This window comes from Anarhichas minor, unplaced genomic scaffold (assembly GCF_050575085.1).
Source record: "Anarhichas minor isolate MPS153535 unplaced genomic scaffold, ASM5057508v1 ptg000002l, whole genome shotgun sequence".
NCBI lineage: Eukaryota > Metazoa > Chordata > Actinopteri > Perciformes > Anarhichadidae > Anarhichas > Anarhichas minor.
The window spans coordinates 9,522,097-9,550,038 of NW_027466448.1; the positions used below are offsets into that span (position 1 = coordinate 9,522,097).

The 27,942-nt window shown below is 39.6% G+C and overlaps 3 protein-coding genes and 1 long non-coding RNA gene across 5 annotated transcripts in view; 1 reads left to right on the forward strand and 3 right to left on the reverse strand.

Annotated features, from left to right (window-relative positions):
- Positions 1-2,328: 2,328 nt before the first annotated feature.
- Positions 2,329-3,131, reverse strand: LOC142964291 (liver-expressed antimicrobial peptide 2). Its single transcript, XM_076104590.1, has 3 exons — positions 3,066-3,131; positions 2,755-2,894; positions 2,329-2,362 (listed from the first exon to the last, which is right to left on the reverse strand). Exons 1-3 carry the CDS (start codon positions 3,129-3,131, stop codon positions 2,329-2,331), a joined length of 240 nt encoding a protein of 79 aa, XP_075960705.1.
- Positions 3,132-4,487: 1,356 nt separating this feature from the next.
- On the reverse strand, positions 4,488-14,022 carry scarb2c (scavenger receptor class B, member 2c). The gene is made up of 12 exons (XM_076089612.1): positions 13,721-14,022; positions 13,103-13,260; positions 11,991-12,135; positions 11,100-11,291; positions 10,868-10,959; positions 10,198-10,317; positions 8,867-9,045; positions 8,578-8,696; positions 7,148-7,221; positions 6,626-6,677; positions 6,340-6,492; positions 4,488-5,798 (listed from the first exon to the last, which is right to left on the reverse strand). The coding sequence occupies exons 1-12, from the start codon at positions 13,841-13,843 to the stop codon at positions 5,760-5,762; spliced, it is 1,446 nt and encodes a 481-aa protein (XP_075945727.1). The 5' UTR covers positions 13,844-14,022; the 3' UTR covers positions 4,488-5,759.
- A 1,371-nt stretch (positions 14,023-15,393) lies between these two features.
- Positions 15,394-27,942, forward strand: part of rai14 (retinoic acid induced 14) — a 34,873-nt gene continuing 22,324 nt past the window's right edge. For both annotated transcript variants that reach the window (XM_076089633.1, XM_076089641.1), the window contains exons 1-2: positions 15,394-15,633; positions 17,104-17,185. In XM_076089633.1, coding sequence (XP_075945748.1) covers positions 17,150-17,185 — 36 coding nt within the window. In that variant the 5' untranslated portion in view covers positions 15,394-15,633; positions 17,104-17,149. The remainder of the gene's footprint in view (positions 15,634-17,103; positions 17,186-27,942) is intronic.
- Positions 22,315-27,932, reverse strand: LOC142947791 (uncharacterized). The gene is made up of 2 exons (XR_012953426.1): positions 27,747-27,932; positions 22,315-24,363 (listed from the first exon to the last, which is right to left on the reverse strand). It is a non-coding gene; the product is annotated as an uncharacterized LOC142947791 (long non-coding RNA).

The window sequence follows — 27,942 nt, forward strand, 5'->3', positions numbered from 1 at the left end:
TAATGATTTTGACACATAGGACAGAAACACATTACATTTAATCATAGCAAATTAACATAATGTCCATTGTATTACATATCTCATTCTTACCTTCTCATCGTTTTGTTATCTACAATTAGATAACCATCTACATCGAAAAAAATAATGTAGCAGGAATAATTATTCTCCACATCAGTAACATATAATTTGAGCATGCTTGTAGAACTATTCTTGTGTGAATGTCTTACCAATAGAGCCATAAGGCGGAAAGTCACAGTGTAACCCCTAACAAAGCAATTACAGAATTTTAAACAATGAGTGTTGTGGTGTTTTTTAAAAATAATAATACAGTTTGATGGTCGAATCGATAGGCGAAATCACAAAGGTGCAAAGGTGGCATGCATCTTGCTAAACCAACCTGCCTTAGCCTGCCCTCTAGTGGCGACAATTAGTAGTCAGAGTTAAGATATTGATGCAACTATTTTCAAGGACGGTTGTTCAATATGTGTCAGATGCATAGGTTACAGTAGGGACATCCCGCTCAACATGGTCTTACTAAGAAGACCATGTTGGAACCCTTCACTTTTAACACTCTGAAAACTAACGTTTTAAAAAGAAGACGAAGAAATTGCTTGCACTAGGACCACGCGGAAACAGCTCCCAGCTTGGGGTGGAGCATAGGGGGTGGAGACAACTGTGACTCGTGCCCCTTCAACATCTGTATCTTGACAGATGTTGCAGCTGCTAACGTTAGCTGAGCTGTGGCTCTGGACAATTGTGATTATTCCGTGACAAAAAAATGTTAAAGTTTTACAAAGGCATCATTTTGCTATAACCACAGACATGTACCTATGTGTATTTGCAAGTGATGACTGTTGTTGTGGTTAGCCATTAGCTGAAACCTACTGAGGGGAAGATGTATACCATGATGAATTTGGTCAAGTCTGTCAACCAATCACAGGCTGACTGGGCATGTGTGCATAACAGTGCTGATCTCAGAGGCAAGCACAATGCAATAATGTAACATACACCCCATCCTAGTATCATGTTGATCTGTGCTGTTTGAGCAGCAACCGGAATAATGAGTAGAAATTCGTGAGTGTAATAAATATGCCGAGAAGAAATATTTCAAAAGCCAGAAGTCTTCTTCCCTGTTGTGTTATGTGTAATTTGGATATATTTCTGACATTCAATTCCCATTTTTGCTTTTCTTTTGTATTTTTGTTGATATAACACATTGAAGTGACATCACTGTAGCGTACATATTCTGATATCCCAGTTTGTCCTGACATGTAAATAACGTGATAACATTTTTTATGGAAGTTGGAATATGTTTTGTATCTTATTGAAATATATATTTATTTATCATACTTCTTATCTGATAAGTTGTAGAATTAGAGTATGGAACTGAAATTAACTTTGTATTTTTGATTTATCTCCAAAAGTATAAAAGCAATAAAAATAATTAGTTTACATACAAAATACATTTACTCTTCCCTTTCTATATTTTGCTTTATTGCACCTTTATGTGTTTTCCGAAGAGTTTCTTGTCAATGTGATGGGCTGAACTGTACCAACATAACATCATATATTACCTTAAGTAAAACTAAGTAACTTTCTTTCAAATAGATGTCTGTTTGAAATTTCCGCCAATGACAACTTTTGATATTCATGTTGCTTTGAGGACAGATATCAGGGCACTATTACTGCAAATTGGAACTGAATCCAAGCATCACCACCTTGTGGCACATGTTCTTGGATGAAAAAATACAAGAATATTTTTTATTTCAATAAAAGAAAAATCCCGGTCATTCTTTTTTTTTTTTTAACCAACCAACATCAAAGTTTTCATCTTCTTCTATTGCATTAACAGAGTAGAAGGAAGTGTGAGGAATATTTTAATTTTTTCTGAGCTTGTTGACAAAAAAAATGTGGGCAACACAAAGTATATTTGAATATCTACATTGTTTACAATATGTACAAATAAATATATGATAATAACATGAACCAATAAACTCAGAGCATCTCACAAACTTTGCATGAATATTTATATTTTCATATTAAAACACTAAATACAGCCCGGTGTCCTGCAAGTGTTTTAAATTCAAATTATAAAAATGAATTTGTTTGTTTATCTAAATGCAGCATTTACAGATTTGTTTTGCTGCAGTGCAAGAACAGATTACTTTAAGTGAATGCACAATTCAGTCCATTTAAGTGCTGACAGGTCTTGAATTCAAGCCAGAATATCTTTATACAGGGTTCAATTTGAGACAGGTCACTTTGGTCCATAAGGTACTGTAGATTAATGTTTTGTCATCCTGATGGCATTTTGTTTGTGTATCCTGTTCAGGTGGAGATCCAGAAGGAGCACACATTTTTCCTGGAAAGATAAGGAGCAACTTTATTGCCGTGTCATTACTTTATGACTTTGTCCACGCCATGCAAAATGCACGTGGACAAAACTTCACACACTACACAAACACAGTACAGAGATAGTATTGCATAGAGTCTTTGAAAACCACGCAGAGGAAAATTATGTTCATTTAATATCATGAGGTGCCATTCGAAAAAGCAACATATCTTGTTTTACACTAATGATGAAACATTTTTAAAAAATACAGAAATGAATATAAAAAGCCCCTGCAGTAATTAATTAAATTGATGAGAAACACATACTTCTTGTATCTGTGAATGTAGGCTGGAAATGTTTCCTAAATGTGTGAAATGTCAGCTTACATAGGTTTCAACATGTCTGAGAAGCTCAGCTGTTACCTGCAGTAGCCTGTGGCACACTCTAGCTGATCCCTGCAGCTGGCCCCCACAGGCTTCATGCTGTTCCAGCGCCACAGGAGTGACCGTTTGGTCCGCTGGATCAAACCACTCCATTCTGCAGGAACTGGCAGGGAATCGACCTGTTGAGGCAAATACAAGATTCCCTTAAGAACGGTGATCACCCTCAAGATGTATGGTGATAAAAAAACAAATTCCAATAAAAATCAAATGATGTTATGTTCTCTGTTAGCACAAACAAGACAAAGCTAACTCTCAGGACATGTACAGTAACGGAAGGGTTATTAACTCACCTGAATGACACAGGTCAGAGTCAGAAAAACTGATAGAACGATGATTTTTTCCTGAAGAGTCTTCATGTTTGCAGATCAAGTTCAAGAGAGTAGTGGAGCTGCTGCGTTATCCCATCGCCACTTGTATTAAAGGCTTTAATTGGGTTGGGGAGGAGTTAGCCTTTCACTGATATGAAAGATTAATTCTCCAATTTGCTACTTTAATGATTGAGGCTGAGGTTTGGCAGAGAAGCTGATCTCAAGTCAGAACCAACATTGCAAACTGCTACTTATCAGTTTTATAATGGCAGCCGAAGTCAGAGTTTATCTGCAGGGAGTCAAAGTACACTTTAACCCTGTAATTGAGGACAATTCCACGTCGGAGGTATCTAACTGAAACCTTAACATGTATCATGGACTGTAGAAATGTATCCATGCACCAATTTACATCACCCCTGCAGTCTCCAATTCATCTGAGCTGCATGGTTTTGGATTGTGGGAGGAAAGTGAAGGAAATTATGTGGAACCTGAGGATTCCACATAATGTGACTGCTTATCACTAATCTTATAGATGCAACCTCTTGTGGGCTGGCAGTCCTCGGTTGGTTTGGAACCTGAGAATGGCTGAGGTATTTTGGCAGATGAAAGTGAGCAAAGTTTGCCAAAATAAGTTAAATGTTTTGAATGCGATGCTGTGAAAGAGCGAACATCCTTAAAGGAAATATGCTTATTTGCTTTCTTGCCAAGACTGATACCAGACAGGTAGCTTAGCTCAGCATAAAGACTTCCTCTGTCCAAAGTAAAAAAATACACCGAACCCCAATGTCTAAAGCTCGCTAATGAACGTGATATTTCTATGAAAACACAAATTGTTATTTTATGTGGAGTTACTGCTGGAAATATGTCTTGGCGTGGAGTTAGTAAGAGTTGAGCCCGCTCCTCTGCTTGAGGCTAGCAGCTACTAGCATGACACATATCATACATTATAAAGAATGATTACCAACCAGTTGGCGGTAGACTTGCATTGTGGGTAATGTACGCAGCAGGTGTTGACATGGAAGGAGAACACATGGAACGAAAAAGTAAAATGAGTGTGTGCAACGCTAAATTGTTGGAGTAGGCTCCAGTAAGAGTTATAATTTCACAGAGGAACATTTTATGGTAATTGAGTTTCAAACGCTACCACCCTTAAAAAGTGTTAACAAAAAGTAATTATTTACATATCAGGTTAATAGATGTATGACTGTACAACTATTAGTTATAATGATTAATCTGTTGACACACACCTATGTGTGTGTGTGTGTGTCGTTTTTGTCGGACCAGCCCCTGCAGTTAGTCATAAGGCGATTCATGCTTTACTGGTGGACTTTATACAAACTATTCAACCCTTTATCAAAACATTTGGCAATTTGTGAAGGAGGAAATAGAAAACACACCCTCAGATAATGTGAAGCACACCAAGTTTATTAAAGTTGTAGCAAGTGGCAAGACAATGTGCAAATTGTTATATGTGACCTATTGAGAGTACGTAAACAGTAGTTACATATTGATTTTACTGTGTAGGAGTAGTATTGTAAACAATAATCTCTGTTGCACATTAACAAAGACCAAAACAAAGGGAACACAAGGCGACCTGTCAGTGAGGAGTGTGAAATAGTGGTTTGTAGTCACACTCTATGTAGTTCTGGACAACACAATCTATTTCATTTTAATCTAATCAGCAATGATGGAAATTAGAAAAAAAAACTTACAACAAAGTTACAATAATCGGATACAAGGCTGTTAAGCAGTGCAGCATTTAACCATACAAATCATGGACAATTCCTAGTGGTTAAAAGCAAAAACAACATTTTCTGTTTGTCAACATATTTGACAACAGTAGTGTCACTAACATGAGACTGTTCATACGTGGATTTCAGGATAATATTAATAGAAAAACTCTAAATCACACATTTATGGCAAAGTATTGGAATTAGGGAAAAGAAGATATTGTACAGTGCACTAAATAAAACCTTTATCTTTATACTGATATTGTTTAATACTTTTGGATGTGATTCCATATTATGCCCTTTATATGTTGTGGATTATGCAGTTGTTTTGCACAGCTTACACTTTGCTCGTGTTTTGCGAACAATACAAAAATGTGAAATGTTGACGTGAAAAGGGAAAGGATATTTCTCTTGCATTGAACAGCTGTATAAACTTTCTCCTTGTTGATGCATCAACAATCTCACCAGACCGTGCTAAAAACTGATTACTGGCCCATTTAAAAAAAACACGCTGAAAATATTCCTTCGTCACTATTTCAGTTCTATAGCCATCTTGTGGTCACACACACACACACACACACACACGCACACGCACACACACACACACACACAGACATGCAGATTTAATCTACTCAATTCACGTTTCAATCCAAAATCCAATAAATTATAAAAAATATATATTTAAGATTTAATTTTAAAAAGGGGGTATTTTCATGATCATTACAACTGTATTGTAAGGAAAACATTAACCCCATCCCTGTAACAAACCTTCACTTTGTTTCCTAAAACCGCTGGATTAAAATACCAGATTAAAATGTGGAATTGTGAATGGGAACTATAATGGGAACTATTACTATGGCAAAAATGGCCGATCCACTGAACCCATTAAATGTGAAATTCTACTGCAAATATGGCAACCCTCCTTCTTTTTACATGCTGCTGGCTACTATGACGAGAGCAGGGGCTCTCGCTCTGCTGCAGTGCTCTGAAAAATGAAACCAGACACAAACATGTTCATTTAGGAGATTGTGGAAAAACATATACAGTATATTAATTAACATACTGTACATACAGATATCTAACATATTTAATGTACAATAATACATATGTAACATTGACCATTTCCACTATAACATTATCTAATTATAATTTAAAGAAATGTTTTACATTTTTAATGCTTTTTTTCTACATGCCCACTAGAGCTAAAATTATTATTTTATTGAATCGATTAATCATCGGAATATCAACAGTTAATTAACAACAATTCTGAAAACGGGCTTATCTTTACGGTACTCTAATCGAGCAGAAGCAAATAGTTTTCCTGTGTTTTATATTTTTAAACTTCAATATCTTTGGGTTTTGTACTGTTAGTCAAGACAAAGCAATTTGTTTTGACGTTCCATGGACTAAAGAATTAATCTCTTCAAGAGACAAATAATCAACAGATTGATCGATAATGAAAGTAACTGTTAGTTTGCAGCTCTAACGACCTCACAAACCCATCGATGTCCATCTGAAACACTCACCACGGGGACCTTCTGTCGACACATCAGGAACATGAAGACTCCTCCCAGAATGATGCCGAGACCGATGAACATGAACGGAATGTTCACCACGACGTTCTGCTCGACAAGAATCTTCTGCAGCTTCATGGCCGACGCGTCGTCGATGACGACGCTCTAAGAAGATCACAGGAGGGCGAGAGTAGAGGTTCAGCACAAGTGCCAGTGGTAGATACACATACAGTACTTTGATATTCTGCCATTTCATGTATATAATTTATGACTGAATGACAAATTGGCGTGTTTGTACCTCATTGAGATAAACCACAGGAAAAGTCACTGTCCCCACATTTCCTGTTTGACTGAAAGAAAAAGAAAATTATTGTATCACAATGTTTTACCCACTATCTTCATTTTGCATGCGTTATCTGTATTAATAATCAGAAAAATCATTCAATGTATAAATGGCAAAGAGACATTCAGACAACTGTTAACGTCCTCCAACGACTACATTTCTGGGCATGCGGTTCACGTGAAGCTTACGTTTAACTTGTCTGCATAAAGTTTGACAACATGTTCATCGGTTACGTCCGATCTCAAGATTATATCGAGATCGTTTGCTCCTTCGGATGCCAAGTAGACGAACAACAAGTGAGCCACGACTGTCCAAAAGTCCACTCGTATGGGTGATGGTGGCATGATTGCTTTACAGTCACCTCGTTGGCAACCCTTCCTAGACTAAGACAGTTTAATTAAAGCCAACATGCCGACAGTGGGGTTGATGCCAACAGGTGCAGTAACAAGAGACGTGTGAAGGGAATGAGCCAAGTACCTGAAGGTGGGGATCTTCTCGACAAACACGTTGACCTGGAGCCGCTTTGCTGCCTGTAGGATGATTCCTGTTAGCTGCAAAAACAGAATGAAACTTTGTTTGAGGGAAAAACTTAACAGCACTGATCTGTGTGCAGATTTATACACCGTGACGTGTGAACATGCTTCAGAGCATATTTTGCACCAATACCACATGTTGCCAAGACAGTGTGTATTATGTTCAAAATCTCTGCGCAGTAAATGTATTTTATGAGCGTAGTTGGCAGAAATGATGCGAGAGCTACTTCACTAACCTACACATCGTGTAACAGAGATGTATCTGCTTACATCTGAATTCTAGGTGGCCCAAAATAAAAATCAGAGCCCTGACTGCTGGCAGCGGAGGTGGTTTGCTCTACCCATGAGGTAACAGAACAGTCCGAACAGAAGCTTCTTCACTGGGTTCAAAGACTTTTAACTTACGATGCCTCCACCGTAGCAAAGTGTACATGAACAATTGCATGCTGGATGAGGCAAAGTGACTAATTGTTCTTCTTCACATATTTTCGTCAACAACCTTTGACTTAAATATTTCACGGTCATAATCATAATTCATAACCGTGCATCACAATCCATTTTTTTTCCGACTTTTTTACGTCTTAGCAGTCTGTTTGCTTCCCTGCAGGAGTCCAACTGGTGTCATATTGACAGAAAATATTAACTATTAACAGAAAAAAGTTGTTAATCACTATGACCAATTTATTAACCATAAAAACCCATTCTTTGACATAATACTCAATTACTGTACATCTTTCATTGTTTTCATCTTGGATTGTATTCGATTGTATTTCAAAAACACTGTAAGACAACATATAAATGTTGCACTAAGGTATGTGATGCATCACATTATACGGCTCTGTATTTCTTAACTCAAACATACTACATCATGATGGCAGTTTATATCTCTGCAGGGTTGCTCTTCAAATACTAACCTCACTTCCATATATTCAAAGGATTAAAACACTTCCAGCACTCCTGGAAGTGTTTTTTTTTTTAGTCTGCTTCTCTATATTGTATATTTACCACAGGCTCAATTCAATTATTACAGTATTACGCATGATAAGAGCTGTTGGAGCTTATCTTTGGTGACAGCTCCGTTCCATGTCTGCTTTAATCTTTAACTACTGTTTACCACTGCTTCTTATTAAGGTCACCGTGGGCTCGCAGGCACAAAGCTGAGCTAGTTCCCCATCTAGTGGGAAACATGAATGTCACTGTCTTTGTAAGTTTGAGCTGTACATATCAGATTCTCCATGGAACATGACGGTATAAAGTAAAGAAAGGCTCAAAACAAGGTGTACACAAATTACATCACATTACATTATTATTCCAAAAATACTTTTATATGTCTTGAAACATGTATTTTTTAAGCATTAAAGTTGAAAGTCCTACCGGATTGATATCAATCGCAGTCTGATGCTCCTCCTTCTGAGGCCTCATGCCGAATACACCCTGAATGTATCTCTCATCTGCCTGGTAGAAGTGTGGCGAAGACATGATGATGGGAGCTCCTGAACACACAAAAGATTCAGTTAGAAAACCCATTGTGAAGGATGCTGAGCAGAGCCCATTCAGGACAACAACGTGATGAAACAGCGTTCTAAAGAACAGGTCCCTGAGTGACGCGACGAAACGTTCTTCTGGCTTTTCATACAGAACAGCTGCTCAATGCACTTCCTACCTTGTTTACATGGGCTGACATTCAGCACGCCAGAGCCCAGGCAATTGTCAGCGGGGACACAGAAGCCTGCGTTGGCCGGGTTCACGGTCTTATTGGCGAAAATCTCGCTTGGGGGACTGAAGCGATACCCGGGGATCCCCTTTACCGTCACGTCCTCCTCATACAGAGTGTACATAGACCTTGCAAACAGAGGCAGATGCTGGTTAATCTTTGCAGGCACAAATAAGTTCTGTAAGGCTGGAAGTGCAACAAAGGAGAGGGGTTTTTTGTACGCATTTTGTACACGAGCTATGTATTAAGCTGATTTACTGAAAACCCGCACAGCACAAAGAGGTTTTACCAAAGAGTTTGTTGTGCTGGTCTAACATGTTACCACCTTATAAACCTTGGCTGTCTGTCAGTTAGTTTACCTGCATGTGATGGACTCTCAGTTCTGATGAGAGAAGCTGATATTAGTTGTTTTTTAAGCAGCACTAAATAAATAGTTCGCCAACAGTGACCTCATTAAAGAGGCCAACACTGATCAGCCATGCAACCAGCCCGGCTGAATTGGTAATCCCATACCCAGACATGAATAATGCTGAGGGAAAGGCTTAGGAAGACTGATGGGGGAGCCATTACACAAGCCAACTCAAGCCAGGCAGATAAGACCAGAAAAAGAGGATGCAGAACATCACATCTAATTTAAATCTTTTATAAAGCACCTAAAGCTGAAAAGGTCAGCTGTGCTCATAGGTAACCAAACAAAATGAACGGGCCCTCGTCGGAGGTTCTGGCGGGACGCCGAGAGAATTTCTGTGACCATCGGACAGCGTGGAGTGTGTGACGCTGGGAAATTTTGTACTGCAAATATTCCACCAGTTCTTGTATCCACTGTGCGGTGCAAACATGCATTATGTTGCTCTATATCAAGTGTAAACCACATCATGTACACGGCATGTAAATCGGATGCCGTTTGTTACAAAACGCGGATTTCCTTTGGCCAATAGGTGGAAATGAGTGAAAATCAGCTTGTTGACATCCTCAGACCGTGACTTTTATCAAGCATGGCAAGGTTGGGACGGATTTGAGCAAGTCCAGTGGAGTAACATCAGCTTGTTGTTTAACGGGGAGTCACGTAAATCAATTGGCTGCCACGCCGTTCCATCAAACGTAAAGCTTTTGATAACTGGCCACTGGCTTGCCTTTCCAACTTTTGGGGGGCGCTAGCGAGCAATTATGTCATACTCGAGCATGGGACCCATAAAATATCAAATTTTTCACCAGTCCTGATATGCATGCCAAATTTTTGGAGTTTTGGGATATGATTTTCTAGCAGCCAGTCTACTCACCTGCACAGGTCAGAGGCGAACATGTAGAGAGTCTCATTCTTGGTGATGACTGGATGGAAAGAGGCTCCATTGGTTCCATTGATCATATTGCACTCATCAGACGTCCACCAACTCATCGTGCTGCACGCATACACACAAAAAACAATATTACGTTTTGTATCATTCATTCCGTTTCATTGAAGGACTACGAACCAAATAGTTAGAAAAGTTTAAAAGTATTTTTAAATGTTTTAAACAGATGATAAACGCTTTGTATTCAACTGACAGATAAGAGAGTGGCATTGATCCTGTCATCCAAATCTTTGCAAGAGAGAGAATAATGGAAGATCATTGTGACACCTCACTGACAGACGCAACACTTTTCTTTCACTTTTAAAACAAAGACAAAAGTGAAAGAAAAGTGTAAAAGAGAGGATTAACATTGGTGTAGCTTTTTGAACTCATTAACTCTGATGAAAGACACACATGGACTGTGATATGACAATGGCAGGAAAAAAAACCTTAATTTTATCAAACAAGCATTGATCACATGCCTTTGTGGTACTGATACAATCGCTCATCCATCTAAACACGTAGTCAATGTTTCTCACTGATTGGCTTTACAGAGCCAGAGATAATTCTCATTCATTCACTGTCATTTCTTTTGCTGCAGGTGAGTGGAGACAATTACCTTTCACCGTTCCACGTATCCACTCTGGCAAAGTCCTTGTAGTCTTGCTGACCGGTGAAGAAGACGTATTCACCATCGTTGGAAGCATTGCTCTGTACGGGGGGGGGGGGGGTGAACAGCTGTTCAACAAACTCACATGCAAGAAACGTGAAGTTTTATTCTAAGTCTTTATGAATAAACACTCCAGTCTGAAGAAAATGTATTATGATGTATTCATATGCTTGAATAAAACCTTATAGAAGAGTCCGAAAACATCATCCAGGTCAGGTTGTATAGTTTTGAGAGTTTTGAGCAGGCCGTCTTCATATCCCCACAGTAGCTCTCCCACTGTGTGGGTGGTGAACAGGCCTACACCGGTGCCCGACATGTAGGCGGATATAATATTGGCCATGAACGCATGGTCCTTGAATTTCTCCATCACCGTCTACCAGGAAAAAGAAAGGGAAGACAACCTGTTGTGTAAAAAGCTAAGTTGCATAAGTTCCTTGAAGACGACTATGTGATGGAATAAATCATTTACTTAAATAAAATGTTTTTAATCTTTACGAGAGTTCACATTACAGTAGCACAACATTGCATATTATCAGTCTCAGTGGTACAATGAATCATTCGCTATATTTTTCTAACTGTAAAAGAAAAATCACATCTATTAACGCAAAAATAAATGTTAAAGCTGGAGGGAACAAAATAAGATCTTATTATAAATCTTATGAATTATACACATCATAAACATAATAACAGTTTTGAACAAAATGTTTACTCTTTTGTGGCTGCAAAAATAATCCCGTAAGATTTTGGGCCTTAGAGTCAGTGATTTATTGTATATTATGCAATAAATAGCTTTAACCTGCGACTGTGTCGTTACTCCACTGCGTAAAGTATTTATTAATTGTTTCAAAAGTAGTGTTACTCCTTTTAGTTACATGGAAGACATATTTATCTATTGATCTTTCATATCTTACCTTAAAATATTATGAAATACTAAATACTATGAATACAACACAACTTCCTTGTTTGTGTGTTGCTGCCAATAAAATCAATAAACTAGAAAATAATACTACTGTGACACAATAATAAAGTATTATCAAACAACTCCAGTAGTTGATAGATTCCTGTGGCTCACCATTGCGGGGATGTTGACCGTCCTGATGAGTTCACTCTCCGGACCTCGGGACATGTTGCGCTGAAATATGTAGGTCTTCATGTTGACAGCGGCGACTTTGGTGCCGTTATCCTGGAAGTCCACTTGCTCCATGGGCCGGTACTCTCTGTGCAGGAAAATATAACAACTGTGTTAGTGTGGAAATAACATTAACATTCTACAGGTGTGCAAAAAGATCTCAGGGTTATTTTGGGTAATGGATGGGCAAATAATACTGTTACCATGATGTTAAAGAATTGCCTTTTTGGCACAGTAAGACGCTTTTTGGCAGAAAAGAAGGAAAGGAAATGATAAATATCTCGGTGATGCAACTCTTATTTCTCAGCTGGACAATTTGACATCTGTACAAAGCTACCGTGTCTGTCCGTGACGAGAGGCGAACGAGCTGCCTCCAGCTCGCCACAGACGAGGCTGCACAAATATCTTTCTGCTTCTGTCACCGCCATTTCTGACGACAATGGCAGAAGTTATATTTTGTCACGTATTTACAGTACGGACTTTGTCTTACTGAAAGCACAAACTGTCGGAGTGAAAGGGAGGATTTCCCAAATGATGCACTGTAGTCAGTCACACCAATTATGTAAATCTAAATTTACCATCGTAAATAAAACGTCTTGCTGTAATTCATTCGACACCTTCAGGGTGTGGCCATCATTCATTCAAGTCAAGAATTATTCAAATAGTTTGATGTTGAATGGTATTCAGGAAATGTTTGCTTTGCTTTGTAGACTTACTGTATATACTTACACTTTGTATTATAGTATATAATGTATTGCTAATGTATGTTTGGCCGTCATGTTCAACACTGCCGTGTATCTTTGGCTCCTTTCTTCTGTGTTCCAGTTAATCTCATCATCAGCTATTTGGCCCCTTTGTCCCTTGAAAGATGACAGACTTTGTTTCCATTGTATGATCTATAATCATTTGGTAAGTTGGTTTTGAAATGTTTTACTGAATTGACTTGGCTTCTGCTGTTTAACTACAGTCATGTATGATAGTTTAGGAGGCATCTTGATTGCAACGGTGTTTGCATCCCCGTCTTTCAGGAGGCCTTTATCCTTTCCCTCACTCACCTGTAAGTGTATGGACCAATCTCCACCACAGCAGGCCTATCCCCATCCAGCACCTCCAGGGGGTTGGTCAGATTAAAGAAGTAAAACTGCATGTAAATAGGTGCCGGCGGATTCTCCCAGGCCTCGAACGCCTCCGTGCCATTCTTCAAAACGACTTCCTACGGAGGACAAAGCAGTGAGTTACTTTTACTGCGAGAAAGATGTGCAACTTCAGACAAATAGTTTCCTGCTGACTAAGCTGTCCTCACATCATATGACAAACGCCGCTGCAAGTGGTGACATCACCATTTGGATGATAGAGCATTTAATTCACATTAAATGAGGCCAAAGAGGTGATGATGCCACAAAGCGGGAATAGACTATAACAACTTGCCAAGTACACACAAGGGTTAACGTCAGATTTGAATATGTAAAACCTTATAGTAATGATGTGAATGCTAGTGAAAATACAAAATAATCATCAGATCAGATACATTTTTAAGTTTAAACCAAACTGATATGATACTACTCCGACCACTACTCCCATTGTGAAACTCGAAATCGAAACTAAGCGGCCTGTGTTTGATGTTTATGCGATCATCTAACGTTATAAACCGTGATCCAGAATCAGTTGTTTACCTTTTCAACCACCGACTGCAGGAGACGTGGAAACACGTTAGACAAGACCAAAGAAATCCCCGAGATGAGAAGAAGAACAGCAACAACTCCGACGCTGTAGATGCAACATGATTTCAGTAGCATGGTGACACAGCAGACTGATATCTGCTGGCAGTAGCTCTCAGTGACTCCAGCTACCGCCTGTATGTGACTCCTGTTTTTGTTTTGATGGCCCAGCAGCTTTCTCAGTGGAGCAAAGGACACCACATCCGCAATGAAATACCTCCCTATCACCACTTCCGCTTTCTTCGACAGTCGACGGCTCCCTGGAGCACGCAGCCGTGACGAATGCACTTCGGTGATTTTTTTTTTTAGAAATGCCAATTTAACGCAAATTGTCTTTGAAAATGTTAAAGTGAGACCGTGCATGAACATCCATAAGATGGGAGACTCAATTGTTCCCCCGCCCACATTAGCGGGTTGTTGAAGGCCGACTGTGGGGGAAAGATCTATCTTGCCGATAAATACTCTTTGTTTTTAATCGCATGACAATGACGTCTTTCATTAAATCTCAGTATTTTCTTGGTCATTTTGATAGATGTTGATACATTGTGATACATGTATATATGTATATATATAAAGGCCTGTGAAAATAGCCTTTGTTTGTGCGGCTTGTGTGACACTTTTAACGTTCACTTTATTATTATTCATAATACAGAACAACAATGTAGTAAATAGATTCTCCACTAGATGCCACTGCCCTGACATGTCTACTAAAACTTCATGCCACTGCAAACATTCTTTGTTGGTCTATAAACTGGAGTCATACCTGTTGAGTCAAAATTGTGTATAAAGGGGGCCACACCTTGGTTTAGCAGACTAACCTTAGAGCTAATTATTTTTCGTTTCTCTGATTATTTAAACAGAAATATCAAAATTACATAATTTCAAATTACTGTTCATACTTATTTAGGAAATATATTCAGATAGGACAACCCGAATAGACCACCACAGACAGTTAATACATGATATATACTGAAGTAGACATTGGCTGTAAATCAAAACATTTGAATACTTGCTTTGAATATTTTTTGTTTATTATACCAGACACACAGACAGAAGGGATAGACCAGGTAGCATTAACCCGAACATCAACAGCACAACCATACAGCCCAGACACGTCCTTACCTGCTTTAATAAGTTGCATTGCTGTTGCGACATATCATCAAATCGACTTGTTTCTCAACCTTAGAGATAATGCACACAGATCTTACACGTAAAGACTAGTTCACACACTGTGTGTAGGCTGCTACATAGCCAGTAAAAACAAAAGCTGAACCCTCTATGGATCCACAGGAGAGCTGCATTATGGGACATATATGATCCAACGTTTGGGAGCTTAATAAGTTTGATGTTAGTCGGTCATGGGAGTTCAGGGGTCTGGTTAACAATCTGAAAAAATATGCACTGTGGTTAATAAACAAAAAAGTTATGTCAGCAAAAGAACAAGACGTGTTTTATTATATTCACCTTCACTGTATTCTAGCTGTGTGAGCTGTGTGGGAAATACCTTCCCCCTTAACCAGAACGTGAATGGGGCACAATGGAGAGAAGAAGAGTGCTCGTTCGCTCGCTCGCCGCGGTCACGAGAGCACTGGGTGACGTCACTTTCCTTAAACCGGGCAACAGCTTTTTTGAGTAGAGTCCCGAGCGAGCGAGAGACAGGCAGGAGTAAGTGCACAACTGTTAATGTATGCGGGCCGATCCGGGCCAGTGTGTCGGAGCGCACTGTTTTCTACTCCTTTATGCATCCGCCTGCTCGACAACAACGGCTCGTTCATTTCTCACCGGTTCCGTAGCTACTCTGTTTTTGGCACAAAACAGTTTTTTTTTTTTTTTTATGTGTGTCCAGCCCTCCTGCGACTCATAACTGGGTAAGTGTGTCCAGTGATTTCATATCGTTTAAGTAACATTTACTTGTTGGTCGAACCGATGATCGTTTTTTTTTAAAAGCCTCGCAACTAAACTGATTGTAAATCTCGGTTGTAAATTAAACGCGTAAAGCTCCTGTTACGAAGTGCCCAATCCGATTGTTTGTGCACAATGATGCACGTCGCGCGCATTTGATACTTTTTGTGCTGAACGAGTTGCAGCCTCATACCCATGTTTCTGCATGCAATCACATAACTTCCATTGTTTGAGGCGCAGTATGCAAATATGCGCAAGAAAGCTACTTGATAAACTGTGCTGATAAAGTTTTTAATTCGTGGTCCAGTAGAACGTTTAACAATCGATTCAGTAGTTAACTTGAGTTTGCATTCTAACCGTGAGACAACACATTTGTTTGACATCTTGACTTGTTTGACATAGAATACGTTCGCAATCCACCACCACTTCTTAATTGCTGCTTTCAGCCCATTCGCCATTAGTGGGCTGCTGGTATTTTACACAACATGAAGATTTGCATGCAGTAGGCAAAGGTATGTTAATCTCGTTGGCTTGAATGCTGCCAGAGGAGCCGAGACGTGGCTGTCCTCGATGCACCCACCTACAACAAAACCAAAGAACACAGTGTCTGCCCATCTAAAGACTCTTTGACATCGGAATAACTCTTTCTAACGTATGCTTTTTGTCTGCAAAAAACATTTATAAATGCAGACATTTAAAAAAAAAATATTATTCCTTTAGGACCTAACTGCCAGCTTTCATTGCAAAGAGGCTCACGTCACTTGCATGGTTCTCTTTAGTTGAAATACAAGCAGACACAGAGGGACCTGGAAATAATAATAATATCAATGAAGTGAGTGAGTAGACTAATCTTGCCTGGAATGCTCTTTTGATATTTTGGGAGTAAATCACTGCCAAGTTCATTTCAGGCATGAAACATTGGAAATTTTAAGGCAGTTAAGGCGCAAAAATACAGTCACCAGACATCCCCAAGGGGTTTGTGGTGATTTAAAACATCCTTATAGGAAACAATACAGAGCCGGATATAATTTCCAACAACAGGTTTAAATTAGAATTGCATGTGTTGCGCAAAGTCTATTCCCTGAAACTACCCATTGATGGGAAAGGAATCGTTGAATGTAAAAGTGCTTCAGATTCGTTACAGATCGAATACAGAGGGCTGTGACCATCAAATTCATTATGAAAACGTTGTACACATTTGCTTTTGACAGTGTCAAACTGTTGTGATTTATTAAGGCTGGAGACGACTGCCACGGTAAATCTCTGCTGCTGCGCTGCACATTTGCACCTCATATTGAGTGTAACTTGTGTGGATATAGTGTCACATAAATCATGTAGTTTAGTCTTCCAGAAACACAAAAATCCCATGTAGAATGGAGGTAAGCATCACTGAGGTTGAGTTTAAACATCTGCCTTTTTTTTTTTCTTCTTCACAGCCTTGACTGAGTGATTGAGCGTGTGACTGCATGGACCGGACTGAACATGAAGAGCCTCAAAGCAAAGTTTAGAAAAACCGATGTAAGTACTGCAACACTTGTTCATGCAACCATGTGTGCACATGTGTGTGTCTGCATGGCTGAGTCAGTGTCTGTGTATTTATGCCTTGAGCAGTTGCGGATGATTTATGGCAGATTTCCTCAACCTCGGGTCAGCAGCAACCCTTTACTGCTTGCTGATATTTTGTTATGAAAAAATAAATAAGCTGGAAAAAAATAGAAGAAATAGATTTTAATCACAACGTCTGTGTAATCCATTTAGAGCTTCCTCCGGGCTCTTGTAAACAGAAAAAAAGTATGCCTTGCTCAATTAAACACGACAACTTGTCAGCTCTGATTGCGGGTGTCATGAGAATTTTAGGACCTAAAAACGGGACCATGAGCATGAGAAACCATGATCAATGGTGTCTGCGACATAACACAGACCTTCATACAGACGCGTTGAGTCACTCTGGAAGGTGATCCACATGTGACGCAATCTTTCCTACAAAGACCACAAATATCCCGAGATACTTTGACTCTGCAATGCTCCAGATGAGGAGTTGATCCTGCGGACTATGAATCAGTCTTTAGGGAGGACTTTCTCAGTGTTGGTGCAGTCATTCATTCGCTCACAGTCTCAGATACTCTACGCTCACAGGAAGTGAGGCGTCTCCACGGCGTCTGACTCATCTGTTGTCACAGTGACCGTAATGACACAGAGCCAAACGCCAGACAGGAAGAAGCTGGAGGGTTGGTGATGAATGGGACGCGTTTTATGGGATGAGGGAGTGTCAGAAGTAGAGAAGTTGGCGAACGGAGAGAAGAATGCCAGCTAAATGAGATAGTTGGTTTATGTGGGCAGCTTCCATGAGATTAGGAGTGTGTGGCAGGGCAGGAGGGTGAGCTCTGTTGAGAGAGATGCCGTCCAACAGAGGAAGAATTAGGTGGACTACATCCCTGCTTTTACTCAATTATAGCCACAATATACTGCAATGCATAACTTAGTGCATGGATGTGTGGAGAGCAATACCTCTGCTTTTGAAGAGATCATCACGAGGAACATTCAAATGTAGATTTAAAACTCTATATAAGGAATACAGACGCAAATAAGTGTCTGATTTAATCTTTAACAGCCTGCCATTTTACATGGATCTGCTATATTAGTAAGTTATTGCAAATTCAGTCGGCTATGTGGGGGAGTACAATAGTGTCCATTGTTCTAGAAAATGTTGAGTCCAGAATTGGGCAGCAAGGTCACAGTAGTCCCCCGTCCCCCCCCCCCCCCCCCCCCCCGTCCCCCCTCAGTGCGTAACATGCCTCACCTTTACCGGGTGTTTAGCAGTTGAAACCAGTGTTGTTCCAGTAAGGGTTGTAAACGGTGTGAGATAGATGCTGTTGGAGTGGAATGCTCGTCGTCACTGAAATAGCCCCGTCGTAGGCGGCATGAGAGAAGAAAGGGAAGAGCAGTGGATGTGCACGTTGCTTAGAAACACGACCGACGCCATTTTGCAGACCTCACACCCACACACATTGTCGCACTTTGACGTCTAATTATTTTTCGGTTCATCTATGAATTTTAATAAATCCCTGTTTTTGTATTTGTGCATTGATACGATTGAGGAAAGTAAACATTTTGAGCTGTTGAACTGTACCAGTCATGTTCGAACACTAAGGACTGTTTTGATTGATGTACCAGCTCTCTTGCAAAAAAAAAGATCCATAGATATATACTTTTAAAAACTATCAGTGAAGTACACATTCACTTTTGATGCAGAGGAAACCTGGGTAAAACCGTGTCGGTACTGTAGTGCACACATAATAATTAAAATGAATGGTCATGATTAAGATATGCAGAAAAATGTTTCACAGGCCAGCAAGTTTATCCTCTGAGCCAATAATCATTCCATTGCTTTTTATAGAAACCCTGAACAACCATAATAGAAAGCAAATATGTCTGTGGTTCTATTTCAGGCTGTGTTTCAGTGACTGATTTCTCAGGAATGTTCACCCCCAAAAACCCAAAACAGGCCCTTTTCTTTTTTTTCTTTTTTTTTAACAACAAAATAACAGAAACTTAATCCCTTGGTAAATAGCTCTACTATGAGGTAAAGACATTTCCAGATAATGTGTAATGGAGACTGTGCTTGAATGTCAAATCTTTACTAAATGCTTCACTTTGGGGATCCACCTCCAGCCCAGTGAACTGAATGCATTAGGCAGCCAAACCTTTACTCAAGCTCCTTCTGTGCAACATGAGGCCTGACTAATGATAATAAAAGAAGAAGTGCTATTCCTTCTCTTTGATACAGGCGGTAGAAGGACTAACTGTTGAGCTGCATTATATGGCCTGATAATAAAAGCTTTATTATGTAAGTTTCAAATTCATCGATGGTTCAAGATTTAAAAAGCTTCTGAATTTGAACACCGAGCTGAAAATATGTAACTGATTCATGCAAAACACATCTAGAAGTTTCAATTTGATGCAGTGGTAGAGCCATAAATGATATCTTAGGGTTTGAATATTAAACTCGATATAGAGTCGGGATGATAGTTAAGAGAGAGATGTATAAGCATATGTGTAGAACACCAGATTGTCCTTAATACCACTAGCTAATGAATGATGCAACCTCTTATAAACACTATTTTATTCCATTCAGATGGAAGTTTTTTTCTGTCTGGTGGTCTTATTTGAGTTCTTTGTTATGTTTATACTTTCATATTTATGATAGTTTTCTAGGTTATTGCTTTATTTCTTCTTTGATCTTGTGTGTGTGTATGCTTTTTATGCCTTGTGATTGCGTTTAATGCCGGGCTGCATGCCAATATCCTCCAGGATAAAAAGTTAAACGTTTTTCTTACGGTTCTTTACTTTGTCATATTCACCACCGTGGCTTTAATAACTTGTCGTTGGGCGGCTTAAAATTCATCTCCTCTTTTAAATATATTGAATATATATTGAATATATAAAATATATTACATTTATTTAATATATTTGTAATCATTTTTTGGTCTTCCAGTATATTTGATTGTTACACAAATCTATGTTTGGCAGCAGAAAAACCATGTAAACTAGCTTACAACTGTACAGACATGCAGACTCAGCAGAATGTGTCACCAGGTTGATGAGATCGGCTTTCTCAAACGCTGCACTGTCAGGCTAAGTAGTGTGAAAACGCCGCCTACGCTTAAGGTGCGCATGCGTTTCAAACTTCAATATTAAACGGCTTTATTGCCGCACAAAAACAGATTAACTGAATGGACGATTTTCCCACAGATTATACAGCAATAGTATCTGCACTGGGATCATCATGGCTGTGATGTGGTGTGACTTTTTCCACATTCAATTTGTTCAAAATTCTGTGCATGCCAGTACCTACAGTAACACCAGCGTTGCTTTATCAGCAGGTTTGTAGTTATGCAAGGTAAAGTGAATCAGAGAAATTCTTTTGTGTGTGTGTGTGTGTGTGTGTGTGTGTCCGTCTGCTAGACTCTGTGTCTGCGTTCGAGTGCTGTTTCTGTTTGTCTCTGTGTGCCTGAATATGTATTAGGAATACATCACTGACATTTTAGGATTCTTTTGTGGATCATTTCAGCTAAGCCTATTTGGCCAAACAGTCTGTATAATGAGTGAGTGTGTGTGTGTGTGTGTATAGTGTTTAAGACAAGCAGACGTTGTAATCTGGTTTCTGGGAATGGGGTTGGCGATCAGCCACAGAGGCATTTTGCTTCAGCCATGTTTGAACATTCAGCTGTCAGAGATGATTTTGCTATGACCGGCAACAATAATGTTAATAAGAATGTTTCTCTCTGTTGTGTTCAAACTAGGCCTCATTTATTTAATGTGAGGTTGGAATACAAGAAGACAAAGATTTAGCGCGTTGACTGTGGTTTGGTTGGTAGTGAGTTTTAAGACTGAAGTCAAAATGCTTACTTTGTGATATTTACTTTAAATATCAAGTTCTCATATGTTCAGCTGTACAATAATGTTGCCAGTCAAAAGCCAACATTTTGATTTAAATCAGGAACTCTCTGTTCAAAGAATAAGTTGATAAGACTACAAATCTGAACATCCAGTTCTAGCGTTTGGTACTTTTCAATACTTTTTGGTTGAGAACCAAAGGACAGAAAGTTATTGTGGTTTGATAAGCAGCCCTAAATAGTACTCTCTGTAACACTTCACATAAAGTACTGTCAAACAACGGAAAGCCCATTTTATAACGTAGAAAATCACTCTACCAGTAAAAAGCAGTCATGTGTAATTAGTTTGAGAGATCTTAATTAAATCTTGTAATGTGCGTCGACCCTTTGAGACCACATTAACGACAGTGTCCCTGCTGTTTGAGCAGAGCTGCTCTAAATTAGTTCATTTGTTTACACTGTTATCTTACACTCAGCCCCTTACGACCATCCCCCAAGCACATTGCTTACTGGCTGTGCTGTTGTGCCACACATGCACACACACCGACACAATTTGGGTTTGTGGGTACGTGTGCATTTTATTGTTCACAGGGGTTCTTGTATTAAACCCTCACCCAGCCCATCATATACTGTCACACTACTTAAACCTGCTCCCCCAGCTGCCAGACTAAGCAGGATTACTCAAGGCACACACACGCACACACACACGCACACACACACACACACTTTCACATCCATGTGCATAGACCGGTATCCACAGCATATGCGCAGACACAGACACACACACACACACACACCCTTCCCTTCACATCCAGTCTCTCTGTCTAATTGAAGTGTGGATTATGCTGTCTCCTCTCAGTCAACACAGCTGTTTTATGGCTTCAATTCATCTGAGCGACACGACACTGGAGACTAAACTGCTCATTTACTCATTGTTTACATGGTTGGCACTTATTAAAATGAATATAATCTAAACGTAGCAAGGTAAATACTGGAGGAATGAAGTCCTTATAATGACGAGTTATGAAATGTGCCTGCTGTGGTAACTCGAGCAAGATCACATGCTGATCATCTGAAGGCATTCCAAAAAGGTTTCACTTGTGTGGTTGAAAACATTAAACCATATTTCCCCTCATTCTCAGCACATTGAGGACAAAATGGTACACCCTAGTTTTTCTATGAAAGTTGAAACCATACTGTCACAAAATAAACATAATTCTATAGCAGCACAATAACGCAGCAGCCTTTCAGTTATAGATTGATGATAATACACTTTATTTGTGAAGCGCTTTTCAAAACAAAGTTACAAAGTGCTTTACATGGCTGAACCAAGATTAAAACATTTCAGGACAAGAAGGGTAGATGGTGTCTTTTTAACTGAAGCCCAGCTACTTGGCTTTGTTTGATTTGGCCCGGTCTGACTTGGTTTGGCACGGAATGGTTGGGTGTAGTGAAACAACGGTATTAGCGCTGGTAGTGACAGAAAAACCTCAGGGACAGCCCAGCATTAATCTGGGAGGGGAGGGGAGGTGGAGGAAGGGTGTGTGTCTGTGTCCAAGTCCAAGGGATAACTATGGCCCCGTTCACACATGTTTTATAATGGCTTTATTCATGATTATCAGGGGGATGGCGACCAACCAGCCAAAACACACACATGTTACGCCGTGACTCAAGCTGAAACTATTTGCCAATTAATCGGAAAGTCGATCAACAAAAAAACTGTTTTGATGATTGATTGTTAAAGTCAAGTTTTAAGCAAAACAGACTAAATTTCTCTCGACGGTTGGTTGGGGAAAACAAAACATTTAAGGATCTGATTTAAAAAAAAAAAAAAAAAAAAAAAAAAAAAAAAAAGAAAAAACTGGGATTGAAAATTGATTCAATATTCAAATCTCGAGTACAAATACAAGGCTGTGAAAGCGATCTACGTTTTGTAGTCTCATTTAACCACTTGTAAACAACTGCCTTTCTAAGACACATTAAAGCTTCAGAACCTCCAGAGGGGTATCTACTGACATATGTTATATAGTAGAACAAAATGTTGAATTCTCTTAAGCTTGTGTTAACCAAAGACCTTATTTAATCATCTCAGCACTTTTTTTTGCCATTACATGATTGCTAATTCTTAAGCTTCTCCACTGCTTTACGTGGCATGTTCAAAGGTATTAGAGCAGTTGTTGTCATGAGTGCAATATGTCAATCTTGACATAAGTAGAAAATAAATGTCATCTTGCCAAATGTTATTTTTGACTCCTCCTTAGAACATGGATAGTGTTTCGCTGAAGAGTCCGGCCTCTATGATTAAACTAGTTTTGCTTGCAGTAGCTTACTGTATGTAGTGTAGATGACCAGTCAACCCACTGATATGCTCGCCACGTTGAGTTGTTGACAGCACTAGCAACTGTGGGCGTTATCCTAAATTTTCACTGTGGATTTTGATCCCAAGGGTTTCTAAATCAATGTTAAAAAAAACACTTAAAGTAGTTTAAATTAATCCTAGAAAAGGCTGAGGAAAATGGCTTGGAGCCTGTTTAAACACGGATCTAATTAAAGCATGGGATGTCTTTATTCCTTATCATCTGTGTACATGAACTACAGAAACACAGTCAGGAAACCTGCTCGTCAGCAAATGCATGAAGCACCGAGCATGGTAAAAGCAGATGGGTGAGATCCTGCTGCTGTCTGTGCTCGTATGCTCATTTGTGTGTGGGCGTGTGTGTGTTTGTGCATGGACTTGTTTGTTTACTGGTGTGGGTGTGAGGACACGATGCAAGGTGCTCGTCTGCCGCTTTATGTATATGTTAACGATGATATGTTTGTGAAGATATATTTATCAGCGTGAGTTTAAAGTTCTTAAGAACAACTGCGCCTGTACACCCGGTGTACCGTGACTCACAAGACTGTCCGTTGACATGGCTCAGAATTACATGTAGATGAAGTAATGGTGTGAGACGTAACTAATCGCTGATAACGCTGACGGCACCAGAGAGAGACAAAAGCAGATAAGGTGGACGAGGGGAGTTGAGTTGAAAGGTTGTAAAGGTTGGAGGGAGGAGTTGTGAAGAATAATAACAAAAGAGAGACAGAGATAAAGGAATAATGAGGAACAAGAACCAGATAAATAAGCAGAGAGTTGGGAACAAAGTGAGCTGGAGAGAAACCCTATATGAGCGTGAAGGTCAGTCCGGCTCCCCGCCCCACAGTCGGGTTCAGGCGGGTTGTTTAGCTTGGCCTGCGACGAACAACTGGAACAATATTCATGCTAGGAGATGGATGGAGCGAGGGTTAGACTCGGTTCACCTGGAAAAAAAAATAAAAATCCATGAGAACTTTCCTTCACGAGAGACCATTGCACTTCTTGATTTGTAGTGTACTTCCAAGAGTTGTCTCTCCTCGCAAACGTTTGTGTGTTTTTTAGTTCTGTCCGATGATTTTAAGTCATGGTAGAGTGAATGAACTGAATACAACTTTAAAGTAGAGTAGCCAGACAGACACTGTTTTCCTGTTTCGCAAAACTTTGTCCCCGGAGCTCAACAGAATGGTCAGTGAAACTAATACGTATGTTTTATTTGACTCTACTTCGACTCTTTGTACACTGACGCGTGCATGACCTACCCCTATCCTGGTTCCCGACTGAAGTGAGGGTTACAGTATATTTTTGCCCTACTCCACTGACTTTATGAGCAGACCTCCAGCGTAATGAGGCTGGTTGCTTTCCAAGTCCAGCAGTGTTTATTTATAGGGCAGGAAAGGCTATTTGTGTCAGGAGGAAGTGTTGCGTGAGGGCTATTTTTTTTTTTACTGGAGGTCTGCTTGCCCCCATAAATGCCGGACACCCGCATCAATTTGATTCAATGAAAAGAGCTGTGTCAAAATGTGTATGTAAAGAGTTCTAGCAGTAAGATAGTGCAAACAAGCCCTACTACATGTACACTAAGTGAATGTGCTTTTATCGTCACAACCCAGCTCCTAGAGTCATGGTGGCCTCATGGTATTCCTGTAACTACACCAGTTGTTTATGAGAGGGGCACAAGTAAAAGCAGTCAAATAAGAGGTCAAAGGGAAATGTCCACTAATGGGAGTTTTTCAAGCTGTGACACTGAAGTGAATTGAAGAGGGCCAGGGGGGCCATCGATGGATGACATGCTGACAGTTTTGTTTTCCTTTCTGTTAAGTCTTAGTGTTGATGCCAAGTCATCAGTGGTACGACTGAGAGACGGAAAGACAGAGACTTTTAAAACAATAACAAGTATCTTTAGTTTATCAGTTAAAAGATATATACAATGGTATCACAATGCAGTTTTTCCACTTTAGGACAGAACAGTCTAATTCTTGAATAGTGAGAAGCATAAACACAGTGCTTCTTTGGTTTCATAGTACTTGCATCTGAGAGTCTTAACTACATTGCATTAAGCATTTACTTAATGGAGGAAAGTAAAGAAATAACTGAATTAAGGACCTAAATGATGTATAATCGTATAATATTTCCTCTATTTGCATGTCATTTGCAAACTAATGGGCACATTTATTCTCCTTGGCAGTCTCGGATGTTGGCAAAATTGGTGCAAAGAAGCACTCTTGGCAGACTGTGAGTGTTAACAGGGGTGCTATTCAACCTGGCTGTCAATAGTGTTTCTAAAGGGAAACTCTCTATCTATTTTTAGAAGTCTTTTTAAAGATCTTTGAGAGTACAACATCATGTGAAAAATGTCCTATAAAGGCTACATTAGCTGCTACTAGCACAACACACCCGAATCTCCTCTCGCGACTGTTGATTGTTGAGTTGCATTGTTGGTAATGTAGGTGCCTGGTTTTGAGAAGGAAGAATAAATAAATAAGTAAAAATATCTCAAAATAACAATATAGGTATATGGACAATATATCAACTGTACCAACGTTCACCCGTTTTGAGCGTAAAATACATTTTGTGGGGAGGTGGGGGTTCCAGTAAATTTGCAGTTAATTCAAAACGAGGTTGCCAAATAAGAAAAAAAAACAATCTCATGATGTAAATTTATTTCATTACGTGTTGTCCAGGTCGGGCAGTATTGTGAAATACATGGCAGAAACTTTCATCATGAGAGCAACCATCTGGTCTTTGTTTAACAGTTCTGTCGACTAACTCTCTTATTGTGTGTGCGTGCGTGCGTGCGTGCGTGCGTGCGTGCGTGCGCTACAGAGGGCAGTAAGCGGTTTCAGCTGTGGCCCGAGAGAAAGGATGTATTGTTTGAGGACATTTGAGCATCTGCTTTGTTGCCGATAAGGGGTTTGAACAGCCACTGCTGATCGAAGGGCAGAGATATTGTACATGTGTCAATCTTTCCTTCACTGTTTCTTTTCCTTTTTGTTTTGTACATTGTTCCCTCTCCTCTACTTCCTGTCTGTACTGCGCTTAACTGTCTCTCAAACAAAGAATATTCTTGTAACTTGTACATATGTTATCCCCCTCCGGAGTTGAGTCTGTATGTCGCTTGTTCATCTTACCTCCCAGCTAACCTACTTTCTCTTTGCATGTTTTCTTTCTCCATGTTTAAGCGTTTTAGTAAATCAGTCTCTATGTGTATTTTCTTTAGAAATAATACTTCCTCACTGGGTCACTTCTGCTTTATTTCCCCATCTGCTTCTCGTATCTTCTTTCTTTATATCAAAGTTTTTGTTTTTTATTGCCCCACCAAGCCTAGTTGGTTAGTCTGTCCGTCCCACACTTCAGTCCAGAGCACTGAAGTTTCCTTACAATTACTGCCCAGATCCCCATGAAAATTGTCACGGTTATTTTTCATCTCATCAGTACCAGTGATGTTGGTGCCACCGTCGGATCAAATTACCCTGAAACGACATCACTAGTCCTGGTTTTGCCTTTCACACACTTTTCAAATCTTTAGATTTCCTGGGAAAGGATTTTTTCATTTTTCAGTGTCACCTGAGTTCAGATGCAGTTTATTGGCAAATAATAATAAAGGGCCTCCTGTGCCCTTTGCTTATCATGTCTGACTTAACTTAGTTTAAAATGAGTTTGTACCACTTTATATGTGGATGTGAAGCAGCTGCATTGACATAACCTGTATGCTCAACGTAGTGAAGGCAAAAGGGACGATACCCAGAAAATCAAAGAGGACTAAACACCTTTTATCTGTAGATCAATAAACATGTTATTTTGTCTGTTTTGGAAGGAAATACAAAAGCTTTGCTAAAGTAAACGGGTTTTTTTTCAGTTAAACTCCACTTGCTCCTATGCTGAACTGTACAAACATCCAGAATGTGATGTAGGGATAACTGTTTCCCCATCTTAGTTTGTTTTTCCTCCAGAGAACCGAGGAAGTTCAGAGAAGCAGAAAAAACCACTCTGAGCATGTTTAGGCAAAAACCATTAGGTTAACAAACACAGACTTGATGGGCATCTGTTTTCTTTGCAATTCATTCTAAAACTCAAGTAACGACGGGATGTTTGAAGTTCTGATTCCATCATTTTCTTTCCAAGACTTTTCAAATGGAGAGAAATGAACACATGTGAGACATGTGAGGAGATGAGGGGACAAAAGGACAATGACTCATGACAATAAAGCTGCAAAGCAACACACGGAACATAAACCGTAATGATGATTTACACCAATCCAATGTTTCTGTTTCTTTTTGCCTCTCAGCGCGTCTCTACCAATGCATTAATTGCTTTCTCCTTTCCTCACCTCTTCAGCTTTCTTGCTGCTTGTTCTCTTGTCCTTGCCCTTGCAGACAGCCTCATGCCTGGACAAACAGGAAACACTTAGTGTTATCAGCGGACTCTTTGTGTGTTTTAATGACTGTCGGGCTAAAGACAGAGAGACGACACACACTACCGTCCGCACCCTGATCCCACTGTAAACACACTTATCACAGCGCCAA

What these genes read in the sequence shown, in the direction of transcription:
- scarb2c (XM_076089612.1), bottom strand. Translation starts at nt 13,843, where the DNA reads ATGCTACTGAAATCATGTTGCATCTACAGCGTCGGAGTTGTTGCTGTT. An exon ending in ATTGGTCCATACACTTACAG is followed by an intron (nt 12,136 to 13,102) that starts GTGAGTGAGGGA and finishes TTTCCTGCACAG; the next exon opens with AGAGTACCGGCCCATGGAGC. An exon ending in GAGAAGATCCCCACCTTCAG is followed by an intron (nt 6,678 to 7,147) that starts GTACTTGGCTCA and finishes TTTTTCTTTCAG; the next exon opens with TCAAACAGGAAATGTGGGGA.
- LOC142964291 (XM_076104590.1), bottom strand. Translation starts at nt 3,131, where the DNA reads ATGAAGACTCTTCAGGAAAAAATCATCGTTCTATCAGTTTTTCTGACT. An exon ending in CTCTGACCTGTGTCATTCAG is followed by an intron (nt 2,895 to 3,065) that starts GTGAGTTAATAA and finishes TTGCCTCAACAG; the next exon opens with GTCGATTCCCTGCCAGTTCC. An exon ending in TGTGCCACAGGCTACTGCAG is followed by an intron (nt 2,363 to 2,754) that starts GTAACAGCTGAG and finishes TTATCTTTCCAG; the next exon opens with GAAAAATGTGTGCTCCTTCT.